The sequence below is a fragment of the Oncorhynchus clarkii genome, chromosome 13, assembly GCF_045791955.1.
Source record: "Oncorhynchus clarkii lewisi isolate Uvic-CL-2024 chromosome 13, UVic_Ocla_1.0, whole genome shotgun sequence".
Classification (NCBI taxonomy): Eukaryota; Metazoa; Chordata; class Actinopteri; order Salmoniformes; family Salmonidae; genus Oncorhynchus; species Oncorhynchus clarkii.
This window is the reverse complement of record NC_092159.1, coordinates 31278370-31291963: the sequence shown is the minus strand read 5'-3', so window position 1 is coordinate 31291963 and position 13594 is coordinate 31278370. Positions and strand designations below refer to the sequence as shown.

Below are 13594 nucleotides of genomic sequence, written 5' to 3'. Positions count from 1 at the left end.
CTGGCAAGCGCTTTTCCAAACATGCAGCCATCTGCCTCGACACCTGACACCATAGCCCACACTGAGATCCAATTCGACTTCTCCTCAGAGACGCGTTTGTTCCTATTAAAGACGGTTTAAAAACTGACGACAAAGCATCACCACTATCTACCACACCAATAGAATAGATCGCTGATCTCCATTCATAGGAGTCACATCCACACGTTCCTTTTATTTTCACCCAGAAAATAATCTGTTGAAAACATGTTTAATATTTGAAAATGACTGTGGACCAATCAAGTGTGCCTGAATGCTTGTGTCCTTTAGCTGGGGCGGTGTTGAATCAACCTCCCGGTTCGGATGCGTTTCAAATTAGATGTGACAAATGGATGCTGTGTGCAATCTTGCTGACAAGTATAATTGAGGACTTTTGGCCTTTTGTAAGTGTATTTGTTTCATTGGTTTGCGCAAAATGGTATTTTTGACTGTGCTGAGAGATTATTTTCGCAACATTTTAATTTGGCTGAATTTATAGCTATTGAATCTTTGAGTTAGTTGTAATAGTAGGCCAGGGCTGATACAGTTGCTAAGTGCACACATTGTTTCCAGAGTTCTCAGTGAAAGTAACTTTTAAGATCTTAGACATTTTGAACTTTTACATCAAACTACTAACAAAGACAAGTGAAACGTTGCTTAAAACAAACTGTGTTTAAAGTAGACGGCCACCTTTAATTTCCCCAAGGTCGAAGCTGTTTTCAGGATGTCAGCAATTGCCTCCGGGTGAAAATTTGATTAATTTCACCTCTTAATAACCTCTAATTGATCCTTGGTTGGTGTCCATCTGGGAAATGCAAAACAACGAATCGAGCTTGATGGGTCTATGAAAAGAAAGAATGAGAAGCCTTTATGCTATTGTAGAAACACCTGTCAAAAGATTGGTAAAGCAACATTGAGGTGTATGCAATCAAAAGACAAGACGGGTTTATTTAGAGTGTTATGACACTTGGAGGCCTTCGTAACTATCGAGTAGCGACGAGCTACAACGCAGTAGTGTGGGTGTCTACATCGACAATCATCTGGGGCTTGTCTTAACTGGTCATGTCATATTTGGTCACCGTCTCGTTGAAGTTTTCTATTGGATCTTGGCAGCTGTGCTGACAAGTTTCTTGTGGTTTTTTTTCTCTTCAACACTACTAATGCATTTGAGGATTGAGCAAGGCTTTTTTTTTCAGATGACAGTTTGACAATGGTTCTGCAATTATTAGTGAATGACAAGCGACTTTGTTGTTGTATTAATGCATACATTAGCCCTTTGGGGACATTACTCTCCATTTCTATGCTTTGCATCATTTGTTTGCTCGATTTACTAATCATAGTTTATTATATTTGGTCCCTCAGAGCTATCAACTCCAAATGGGAGTCCCACAGTTTGTGTTATTTCAGCAACGACCTGGGGAACCATTTGGTATTTCCATTTTTCATTGCCAGAGGAGATCACTTTCGAGCCATTTGTCTAAGAATTAATGAGGATGTAGACTAAATGTCCTCGACAGCAGAGTACAAATGATGTTGTTTGTGGCCGACAATTCCCGCCATATTACACTGATGTGATATCCCATGGCATTTCTATTTTTCTTTGTGGGTTCGTTTGTGTGGGTGGATGATGAGCCCGATATGCTTGATTTAATTTATGTAATCCTCCTTAACCTTTTTCTCGTGCTGTAAAGGAAGATTAGTTTGCTCTGACTGCTTTCATAACAAATCTGTCGTCTTCGAGTATTGCTATTCTTCGTCGTTTAGTGGATGGTGATAAATAATAGTACAACAATGTCCTTTTTTTTCTGGGATACACTATCATTTAGAATTATTATTGGGATAATGACAGAATGACAATGGGTGGGTTATGGCATTGTTAGACCCATTTGTACACCGCACCCAATTGTAATCATGGGGTGATTTTTGGGGGTTACGGTGCAAGTGGCCTCAATGAACCAAGTTGACAGATGTTTGGGTCAGCCAGATCCAATCAGAGGTTTAACTCAATCAAAAGGCTGCGATGAAGCCTTTTCTGTTTGGCTCCCAGAGAGGTCTTCTCACCTCATCCCTATAGTTTGACATCCGCCACCTATGATAGGTCACTAGTGTAACCTTTGTATAACCCTGGGAATCCTCAGATTCTCGGAGGATTTGCAGGTCAAAAGTAAAAATCCTGTAAATGACCAATCACGGCACTGAAGTTCTCCCCTTGGTGTCGGTTAGTTGCAGGGGCAGCTTTACCAGACATCTACCAGATGTCTTCCATATATTTGTGAAAGATGAAGAGAAGGATCTTTGTTTTTCTTATGTATCATTTGGCTTAATGACCGTTCAATGACTGAAACATTTTAAAGGGCAAGGGCTAACATAAAGGACACCATGAAAAAGTTGTTGTATTGTTCAATCTTTCAGATAAAAACTAAGCCCACCGTACCAGATATTTTCATACAACGTCAGGAAAGCAAAAGTCTGCCATGTCAATGACCCTGAACTCAAGCTTGTGATAACCCCTCTGGCCGTGCTACGGTTAACTGCAGCCCCTCTGAGGCGAAACAACCTGGGGGGATGTGTTGTGTCTTCTCCGGCCCAGAGCAGAAGCCGGGTACTGACCTCACTGGCCCCAGCCTCGAACGGGAGATAAAAAGAAGATTACCGGCCTACCCTCCCTGCATTCCTTCTCCTCACTGAGGCGAAAGTGACATCTCAATTGGAAGCCCTCGGGGATCTCCTTTGACACTCCTGGATCACTTGACTCTTCTATCTCCGCTGATGTCATTTATGAATTGGGATGGGAAGTCATCTGATCAAGTCCCACTGAGCAGAGCTGGCTGAGGGAAATTATGGATGTGCTGATAAGTTGTTTGTTGCCGATTTATTTTTTTGTTTTAAAGGACGATTACTAGCAAACACAAATTGTCTTTGAACATTTTTGGTAGACAAGTCAAAAGGCAGAAAAAGATGACAGCATATTGGTGGTTCAGTTATAGGAACCAAGAAGAACTTAGTTGGTTAGAGGATGGTGCTTGGTACACCAAGGGTGTGGGTTTGATTCCCTTTTAGGAGGCCTAAGTGGCTTTGGATGCTAAACAACCATATTGGCTCTAATGGTTTTGATTACTGTCACCATGTTGGCTTGTATGTTAGAGGAATGTTCTGAATCAGGCAATATCGTCAGACTAATGCATGACTACCAACTGGGGCCGGGCGATGTATCATAAATGAATTCAAATGTATGTTTTAGTGCAATGCCTGTATCGCAAGAATCATTAGTTTTCATGAGTGTTGTGTGTTTTTGGTCTTGTCTTCTTCACTTCTTCTGTGTGCACTGTGCACCTTCCCACTCTCACACAGACACCAATTCCCAATAGTTCAACTGGCCTACCTTGTTAGCAAGCAAATAGATCCAAGTTGTCTGGCTACTTAGCTTGCTACTCACTAGAACGTGACCTTGTGCTTGAGAGGTTGTGTAGGAGACGTGTTCATTTTCTACAATGCCTGCCATAGGGTGGTCATTACTAGTGGATGTGCATGGTTCAGGTTAAATTTGTAACCAACAATCTAATTTTCGAAGACTGACTTGAAAGCCAGATCTGTGATTATTGCAAAAAAGCAGGTTAATAATTAAACTATTTTGATCAAATAATTCAATTATTTGTGTGTGTTATGATTGTGGAATGCTTATTTAGCCTAGGTACAATGTTTCACGCCCTGAATTCATTAGATTATTCCTGACTGTTTGAAATGCAGTGCATTGACCTTTTTTAAATTTTCCAACAAAGCTTATTTAGAGAAAACGTTCAAGAAATTGAGATGTATATTTTCCATCAATTTGGAAAAAATCTAAATATGATTTTTAGGCCATTTCACCCAGCTTTACTACCAACCAGTCATAAGACCTCATGACCGATGTTTCGTTATGTAGTCATTTACCAACAGTGTGACCGACTAGTGGCTTTGGATTGGTATCGAGTCCTATTTTTGTTGTCATGCTTTTTAAATTACAGTTTCCTTATAGGTTTTAAAGTATTATGTTTTGTTTTCACCATCTGTGTGTTTTGGTTATTATTTTTTATTTTTTCAATTCTTCAAACATTTATCCCTGCCACCACACTAAACTCTTTGCTGCTCCCAAAAGGGATTTTGTAAGAAGCTTTGGGGATACAATAACACAAATTTTAGCTACCGACCAGTTGAAATGTTATTGCGTACCTACGTCTTCTAAATCTTCCTCGCTTTTGGGAGCAGCGTCTCTGCTCCCTTTGGATGTATTTGTAGAGGGTACTCAGCACAGTAGGCCTCAACCACACAGGAAGAGCTGTTTTTATTTTTATTTATAAAAAAAGTCTGTCCAGTGATTCCACCATAGGCTTCAAACAGAGAAGCTAATTCTTTTAAAAGTGCTTCTCCGTGTCTTACTCACCAAGAGCTCTGTCTATGGCTTGTCACTTAGGCTTGTCTATGGATTTAATTCATAATTCATGGAATGCGTATCGCCAGCTTCACAATTCTGCCACCCACATCCTGCCGGGTAACATTGACCCCAAGTTGACCCCGCCAACCAGGAAGCCCATCGATATCCCACTTCGGCCATCCACTCGAAGCCATTCCGGCAACTGGGGGAATTTATATAGTGAACTCGCCCTCACAACGAGCCGCTGATGAACCGATTACCGGTGCCGTCTCTCGTGTGCCATCACATGGGGAGTTTTCCGTTCTACAAAGGGAACCATTAGATGGAAGATGACCCCATCCGTTTCGAGGTTAATTGGAATTCTGGTCGCTAATCAAGAGCGGCGACGTGGACCCGAGAGCAGTTTCAACAGGCTTAATTAGTTGCAACTGCAGATAATGGGTAGTGACCGTGATCACCGGATAACATGCCCTTTGCGTAGTTTGCAATAGTAATCACTCCCAAAAGTACGACTTTTTGGATTTAGGATGATGGTGTCTTCATACGTGATTATTCAATGGACATTTCTGGCCAATACGGCCATGAACACTCAAAGGCCATAGGTCAAAACGCAGAAAGAGCCAGTGGCGCTGTTCAAATTCACTCCATAATGGGCAGAAATACTCTTTGATATCATTCATGGGGCCCGGGTTTTCGTGTGTGTGTATATGGTCCATGTGTTGTTGGATGACTGGGTCATAATGTGTGAGTTTGTCGTAATTGGAAAATCATGTGTTAGGTGGGTGTTCGGGCATATGTCTGTTTGTTACTAGACTGTTGTGTTTTGGTATCTGGTTTATATATGGTGTGGGCGCAGGAATTTGTAGGGCTGACTAATCTTCCCTTACTCAGCACTCATTGTGCACTTTCAGAGTAGCTCCAAAACACACAGGCATTTCAACTAGTAATATAACACCAGAGAAATATTTTATTCTTATAGTCGTCACTGCCTTGAACTATTCTGCTCTATATAACAAGTCAGCATTTCCCAAAAGACTTGTGTGCTTTTTTCCCCTCTTTCTTTCCTAACCCAGGATACACATTTTATCTGAGTACCTGTCTCCTTTAAAAAGGCATGTCTTTTCATGAGATCATTGGCTCTGGCAGACTCGAGAGGTCAAAGGTGACTCTTCAGAGACTAGACATACTGCTCCTGGAGACATGTTTGCTGAAGGAAGCCTCGATGCAGACAGGCCCCACGCCCACCCCTGCATGCTTTTCCCTGAGTAGAGGAGAGAAGGGGGGGTAAGGGGGAGGGTGGAGGGAGAGGTAGAGAGGACATGGGGGGATGGAGGAGCACAGTTTGGGGGGGGGGGGGGGGGTAGTAGTTCAATCTGTCTTGGTTGAGGCTTCCCAAACCTGCTTCCTAGAATCTACTGATGTGACCGCCTCCAGTCGGGGAAGGGCTCTGATGTACCCAATGGGGCATTAAACATGCATTCACTCACTCACTCACTCACTCTCTCCACTCTTCCTCTGTCATTGTCTTATTTCTGCTCTTCGTCTCTTGAGGCTTTTAGTCTGCTCTCTCCCTCTCACCCTCACTCTTTCAATCTTTTTTATTTTTTCAATGGCTGTCTGCTGCGTCTTCTCTCACTCTAATGATTTATTTCTCTCTCTGTTTTCAGATGCTCAGTTCTCTCTCAATCTGACCTCTACTTTTCTTGCTACTGCACTTTTCCCTTTAAATTTTTTTTTTGAATTTTACCCCCCCCCCTTCTCCCCAATTTCGAGCTTGTCTCATCGCTGCAACTCCCCAACGGGGTCGGGAGGTGAAGGTCGAGTCATACGTCCTCCGAAACTTGACCCGCCAAACCGTGCTTCAACCTCTTACAGCTACCCCCCTAATTTTTTCAATTTCCCGCCTGAAGACATACCCAAATCTAACTTCCTGTAGCTCAGGCCCAGGACCAAGGATTTGTTTCATTTGAAATAAAACACTCTGAGGTGTGTGTAAATGTGAATTGAATGTAGGAGAATACAACACAAGATATCTGGTTTAGATAATACAATGAAAAAACCATACGTTTGTTCATTTTTATTGTCGTATCATCATCTTTAAAATGAACAAGACGAAACAAAAATTCAGATAGGATGATGGGGACAACTTCAGTGAAAAACACAAGAGGGCAACAGTACTTGTGCAAAGTTTCAGAATGATAACTTCCAAAATGAGTGTGCTATATGACATTTACCCAGGTATCCCACACAAGTAGCCCAAATGTACCCAAGTGGCCAAATTGGTGAAGTTATACATTTTGAATGGAATAACTATATACAAAATACCAAAATGGTATTCTAACACACCCCCCCCCAAAAAAAATTGGGGGGAGAAAAAACATGAAAAAAATATATACATTTACAAAATAACAAGACCCTCAGTCCTCTACACAATATTGTGCTGCTGATGCCAGGTGCCATAGCAGTCTCTTTCTGCTGTAAAGCAGAGGGTCACCAAGCATGTGGTGCAGGTGATGGGGGACTTCATTTTGCAAAGAACACAGCGACGCCTCCATGCTGTGCCCTTTTGGCCCTAAGGCACATCCATGCCTGCAGAAATACATTTGGGCAGATGAACACCACTTGTGGCAGGAGCTGGATGAACCAGCTTCAGTGGGGGATGGACACCTTGGCACTGGGGGATCCCATTCGGAGTCATTGTCACTGTGAAAGAAAATGTTCAGTTAGAATAGTTTCACATATGAGCCCTGTATCAGCAGGTATAATAAACAGATATATAGAGAGTACAGGGAACATAAGGTTGAATATATTATTATAGACCTGCTAGATCTACTGTCTCATTTATATTATGACAGAGCAGCTAGATCTACTGTCTCCATTTTACTTTGGCCATTGTTGTGGGCCTGCCCTCCCCTCAAATAGGCTATTATTAATTTCAAACAACGGCATTGGCATGAGAAAAACTTACCAGTCCAAAACGATGTCCTCTCCGTTCAAAAAATATTCCTCCATTTGGGAATCGCTAAATGAATCATCCTCCAACAATCTCGGTCTCACTTTCCCGATCAATTTCTAAAATTGTGTGTACATCTGTATATCTAGACTTAGATTTAGCTTTCCCTGACTTAGTCACCATACTGATTGATATATAAACAGCTGAAGAGGCGCTTTACCAAAACAATGCTGTGCGTAACATGCGTGGCTCCTTCCGGTATGAATCTTCAATGGCGAATTAACCTCTTTACGCCGGAGTTTACTACATGGGTTGGTCTTCCAACACATAAGCATTACATATTGCCGTTTACCTCAGCTCGTTGGCTATCTACCCAGCTAGATTTCAAGACGATCAGTGGTCATTGGGTTAAAATACAGTCAGTCAATCAACAAAACAGAGGTCATATCATTGGTGCACAGTGATGTCATTACTTGTTGTCTTCAAATCGGTTTCTTTCAGTCAATACGTCCCGCAAAATGACCCATCAGGTTTGGTTGTGTTACAAACAAACCAGTTGATTGCAATGAAACCAAACATGACTGGAAAAGTCACGTTTAGTGTGTTGAATGTGTCGTCGAAAAAGGAACGAGACGGAATTCACGACACAAGCGGTTCACAAAATGTTTCGTGATAGGCTATAAAAATTGATTTTATCAAACAAAAGACCATTCATTGTGTAACAATGAGCATTGGGATTGCAAACAGAGGAAGATCGTCAAAGGTAAACTATTTATTTTATTGCAGTTTGTGATTTTGTTAAGCCTGTGCTGGTTGAAATAGTTGTTTTAATGGGGCTCTATCTTCAGATAATTGCATCGTATTCTTTTGCAGTAAAAACATTTTTAAATCTGACAACGCAGTTGGATTAGCAAGATTCTAGGCTTTCGAAACAAGTGAGACACTTGTATTTTCATGAATGTTTAATATGACTATTTATGTAGCGATCACCGTATGTTGTCGAATTTCATCATATCGGTGCATCACTAGAGGAAAAAACACTGATCAAATGTTCACACTTTTACAGTGTTACTTGCATCAGCTGTTGTACAATATCATATAAAAACAGAAGAGTCTGGCATCAAGCTTCCTCTTAAGATGCATTTTCTAAGCTATTTGCAATACAGGTGTTAAGCATGGGCTTTGCTACACAGAAAGCAGTAGATGACTACTCCATTGTCAACACTTGGATTAAGATCATTAGACATATATCAACATCTTCGAAAATATCACATACAGAGTTGTGAAAAAGTATTTCCCCCCTTTCTGATTCTTTTGATACTGAATGTTATCAGATCTTCAACCAAAACCTAATATTAGATAAAGGGAAACAGTGAACAAATAACAATTACATACTTATGTCATAAACAACGTTATGCAATATCGAATGCCCTGTGTGAAAAAGTAATTGCGCCCTTACATTCAATAAGGGGCGGCAGGGTAGCCTAGTGGTAGTAACTAGTAACCGGAAGGTTGCAAGTTCAAACCCCCGAGCTGACAAGGTACAAATCTGTCGTTCTGCCCCTGAACAGGCAGTTAACCTACTATTCCTAGGCCGTCATTGAAAATAAGAATTTGTTCTTAACTGACTTGCCTAGTTAAATAATGGTAAAATAAAAAATAACTGTTTGTGCCACCTTTGACTGCAACCAAATGCTTCCTGTAAATAAAATAAAAAATGTGTGTTTATTAATTTTTTAAACTACGGTTCCCTTTGTCTAATATTATGTTTTGGTTGAAGATCTGAACATTCAGTATAAAAACCAAATATGCAATTAGAGAATATCAGAAAGGGGGAAAATACTTTCACAGCACTGAACATCATTAGCTTTTAAAAAAACAATTAAAGATGTTTATTTTATCACGCTCAGTGCAGAAATGTTAAAGTAACCACAGCGCACACAACACACCCAGGTAAAGAGAGGTAGGATCGACAGCAGACTCAAACCAGCAATGTTTCACTGTTGTCACTCACTGTGACTGACATGAACATCCTATGATGTTCAACCTTTGTTAGGTATCTCGCGCCATACTTTCTCCCGCTAAAACGAAAGATATGCATCTTCTAGCGACCTATTGATAGGACTCCTGTATCAGTAGGATCGTAAGAAAATCCATACGGAAATTGTTAGGATCATAAGAAAAGCCATGCGTGAAACATAAACATTCAAATTCATCTGTGAACATATGTTACACCATGTTACGATCACAAAATTGGGTTGAAAGGGAGGGTAAAATTCAAACAAACAAAAAATCCATTCTCTACTACTCCTCTGAGCTCTGTCTGCAATCATAACCAGTAGTATCTACCAGGAAAAATGAAACACATAATAATAATACTAATAATAATAAAGATGTTTGGTGAATCTATGAATTATGAATGACCACTGGAGTCTTTGCATCACTCAAAATCTTGCCAAAGCATATTCTGTAGGAGGGGTTAATATTAATGTTTCATTTGACATGATTTATATGAATTGGGTCATGAACATCCTTTGAAATTAACAAGGGAGAGGTTAAACGTAGGCTAAGTCTGGCATAAGCTTATTCCCACACTACAATAAGTAGAACGGGGTTTCCTCTGACACATTGGTGCGGCGGGCTGCCAGGTTTTTGAGGGCGGGTATTAAAGGTTACACACACACACCACACTGACCCAAAAGTTATTTTGTTGGCATTTACGTATGTCCCCATTACCAGTAAAACATAATCAAAACCTATTTCTTTCATTTACTTGCTGTGCCGTTTCGTTGTTAATTTGTTCAGTCTTTTCATTCTCAACCAGGATTTCATCATACATGTCAAGCAGTTCAGTTTCAGTTGTCTGTCCATGGACTCTCTTTCTCGGTGCGCACTGTCACTGTGTCCGTTTCCATCGTGTCCAGCTGTGTATGTAACATTTCACGTAAACCCTGGTTTCTTGTCTGTATCGAAGTGGTGGTCCTTGTACATAGCATCTAGCATGGTGGCGACATAGTAAAACGAGAATGTCACCGAATCGCTTGTTCACAGCCTGTGTCGGCAGTTTTGTTGAGCAGGCGTTTCAATGCCATGACAGGGTATCACGTCTGCTGCAGGAGCAGTCGGTGAGCTTATTTTTTTGAGTCAGTTGTTTGATTGGAGCTAGCTAGTGTGTTCATGCTTCAAACCTGTTCTCAAATGCCACTGAAATGGCAGCAGCGGTATGCCAACCAGCATATTCATGATCATGCAATACGACTTTCCTCAGTACGAAATCCTCGACGACCCACTGTGCTGTCAGACTCAGCATGCTCATGGGGCCGATATTGCTGGTCCACATGTCAGTCATGAAGCTAATTGCAGTGACGCTATTACTGTGTAACTACAGTAGGGCAACATCTGAAAAATAGCGCACTTGGTAGTGTGTACTGGTGTTCGATCAGTCTGCAAAAGCCAACATCACCCACAACAGAGAACGGTTGATTGTCAAGGGCAATGAATTCAATTATCTTGGTTTTAATGGATTTCCAATTTGAGTTGTCTCGCTGAAATGTTCTTACTCTTTCAAATGACTGCCCGACTTGTTGACCGCTCGATCCACACAGCAGACAATGGGCTAGGTGAGGAATGCTGTGTTGCACGCGTAGAGCTACATTTTACGTGGCGTCATTCCTCAATGTACCGACGTTTATATAGGTATGCTTTGACATCAGTTTTGCACATCGGCGTTAAACTAGACATCGGGTCCATGTTGGCATTTTTTGCTAGTATTGGACGATTCTGATATGTTCACCGACATATCGCGCATCCCACATTTCCTGAATGTTCCAGAGGCCACCAAAATAGAGCTTGTTCTGCAAAGAAAATCACCCCCCCCCAACCCGGGGGAGCCTGGCTGGTTACTATTTCTATTTGGCTGGCTACTCCATGTGCTTGTGGAAAACACAGCAATGGCCACTGGTCAGTTTGTAGAAACATCATCTGTTCGGCTGTACAAATTCACCATGTACAGATGTACTCTTTTGCTATCAGTCTGGAACAGGAAAACAAACACTGTAAAAGGGAGTTCTGAAAATCCAGTCAGTGACTCACACACGACTCACACACACCCTGTCTCACTCTGCACCCTATCTCAGGGCGGCAGATAGCCTAGCGGTTAGAGCATTGGGCCAGTAACCGCAAGTTTGCTAGTTTGAATCCCTGAGCTGACTAGGTGAAAAATCTGTTGATCTGCACATGAGCAAGGCACGTATGCCTAATTGCTCCAGGGTAGCCATCAGTAATGTCTGATCCCTGGCCGTGACCCACTCTATGCGGGTGTCTCATTGCTATATGCAAAAAACACCCTTTCCATTTTCGCACCACTCTTGTACATGTGTGACCTGTAAAAACAAAGACTACGTTTTTGCTGCCTTGCCAACTTCTATGGCCATGACGACCACCACAGAATTTGTCCACAGCCTACAGCTCAGACAAACGTGCGAACAGGCTAGAGCTTGGAGGCCAACCAACTAAAATGCTTTGGGTCTCGCCTTAAAGAAAGCTCCAGTCCCTTCAAAGGCCGACTGTACTCTCTCAGCGAGACCTAAATGTCATTCAGCAATGTCTAATACGCTGCTGTAACCACCACAAGAGAACCCCCAGTCTGTCTGTCATTAGCATCAAGCTTCCCATCCACTTCAGAGCTTACATAGTGCAGGTGTTCTGGCTCCACGGAGGGGAGAGACTGTAATTAAAGCTAGCGATAGCTAAATTGCTTACGTCGTTAGCGTTGCATGCAACCAACCTCGCTCGCACCCTGTGCGTGTGTGAGATAGGATTTAGGATGGGAGCTTTGAGAGTCCGTGAAAACAAATGAAGCGTTTTATTTGTATTATCACTGTACAGTAGAGGATATTTGAATGATAAAGCAAGCCTGGTTGATGATAAAGCAAGCCTGGATGAGGATGATGATGATGATGATAAAGCAAGCCTGGATGATAAGGCAAGCCTGGATGATGATAAAGCAAGCCTGGATGATGATAAAGCAAGCCTGGATGATGATAAAGCAAGCCTGGATGATGATGATGATCAACCAAGCCTGGGGAATGATGATGATAAAGCAAGCCTGGATGATGATAAAGCAAGCCTGGATGATGATGATGATGATTATGATAAAGCAAGCCTGGATGATGATGATGATGAGGATGATACAGCAAGCCTGGATGATGATAAAGCAAGCCTGGATGATGATGATGATGATAAAGCAAGCCTGAATGATGATGATGATGATCAACCAAGCCTGGGGAATGATGATGATAAAGCAAGCCTGGATGATGATGATGATGATGATGATGATAAAGCAAGCCTGAATGATGATAAGGCAAGCCTGGATGATGATGATTAAAGCAAGCCTGGATGATGATAAAGCAAGCCTGGATGATGATAAAACAAGCCTGGATGATGATGATGATGATGATTAAAGCAAGCCTGGTTGATGATAAAGCAAGCCTGGATGATGATAAAGCAAGCCTGGTTGATGAAACCTACAGTTGACTTTGTAAAGTTAGACTGCTCCGTTTCTTCTTTCCCTAGATGATGAATGGACATACCATACCCCTCCACTAGCATACAAAGGAATGGAAATAACTTGCTCTACATTCAACTAGACAGTTATGCTGTCTCTGGAGCAAAACATTTAATTCAGCTAGTTACAAAGTTTATGATCATTTGTGTGTAATTTTGTTGGACCAAGCTGCCGCCTCCCCCCTTCACTACCCCTTTAACACTCTCACACAAATGCAACACGCCCTGTTTTTACTCAAGTGGACCACAAACTCGTATAATTTTGACTTTGGCACAGCGGGCTGCAAAACAGTTGGCACGTCACTTCTTTAACATGGGAGTGTCAGGTGGTAGAAACATCTGCTGGCTATCCCCCCTGCCAACCCCACCCCCACCCCCCTTCCCCCCCAATACTCCCACTCTTTCCCACACACACACACCCAACCACCAGATGTGTTGAAGCAATGCCACACTTTATGCAGGCTTGAAAGAGCCTTAAATTACAGTCTATCCCCCTCTAAAATGTTTTCCCAACAGGCCTTAAGCCAAACGGAGAGGCACATTCTGTCAATCAAATTCCTCTTCAATGATACGGTGCACGCCTTCCCAGCCGACCGGTTGCTGTCTCTGAAGAAAATAGTCCAATTGGTTGGTTGTTGCCTAGAGACGGA

General features: G+C 41.9%; 2 protein-coding genes across 5 annotated transcripts in view; both read left to right on the top strand.

Moving 5' to 3' along the window:
• The window catches only part of LOC139364537 (signal-induced proliferation-associated 1-like protein 2), a 112342-nt gene that overhangs the window by 6490 nt on the left and 92258 nt on the right, over window positions 1-13594 (top strand). The gene's annotated exons all lie outside the window — the stretch shown is intronic.
• LOC139423542 (RNA polymerase-associated protein LEO1-like) lies at window positions 5541-12765 on the top strand. Its single transcript, XM_071175139.1, has 2 exons — window positions 5541-5710; window positions 12267-12765. The coding sequence occupies exons 1-2, from the start codon at window positions 5541-5543 to the stop codon at window positions 12763-12765; spliced, it is 669 nt and encodes a 222-aa protein (XP_071031240.1).

Coding starts and splice junctions, on each gene's coding strand:
- LOC139423542 (XM_071175139.1), top strand. CDS start 5,541: ATGTCTTTTCATGAGATCATTGGCTCTGGCAGACTCGAGAGGTCAAAG. Junction 5,711..12,266: donor AGTAGAGGAGAGAAGGGGGG/GTAAGGGGGAGG, acceptor ATCACTGTACAG/TAGAGGATATTTGAATGATA.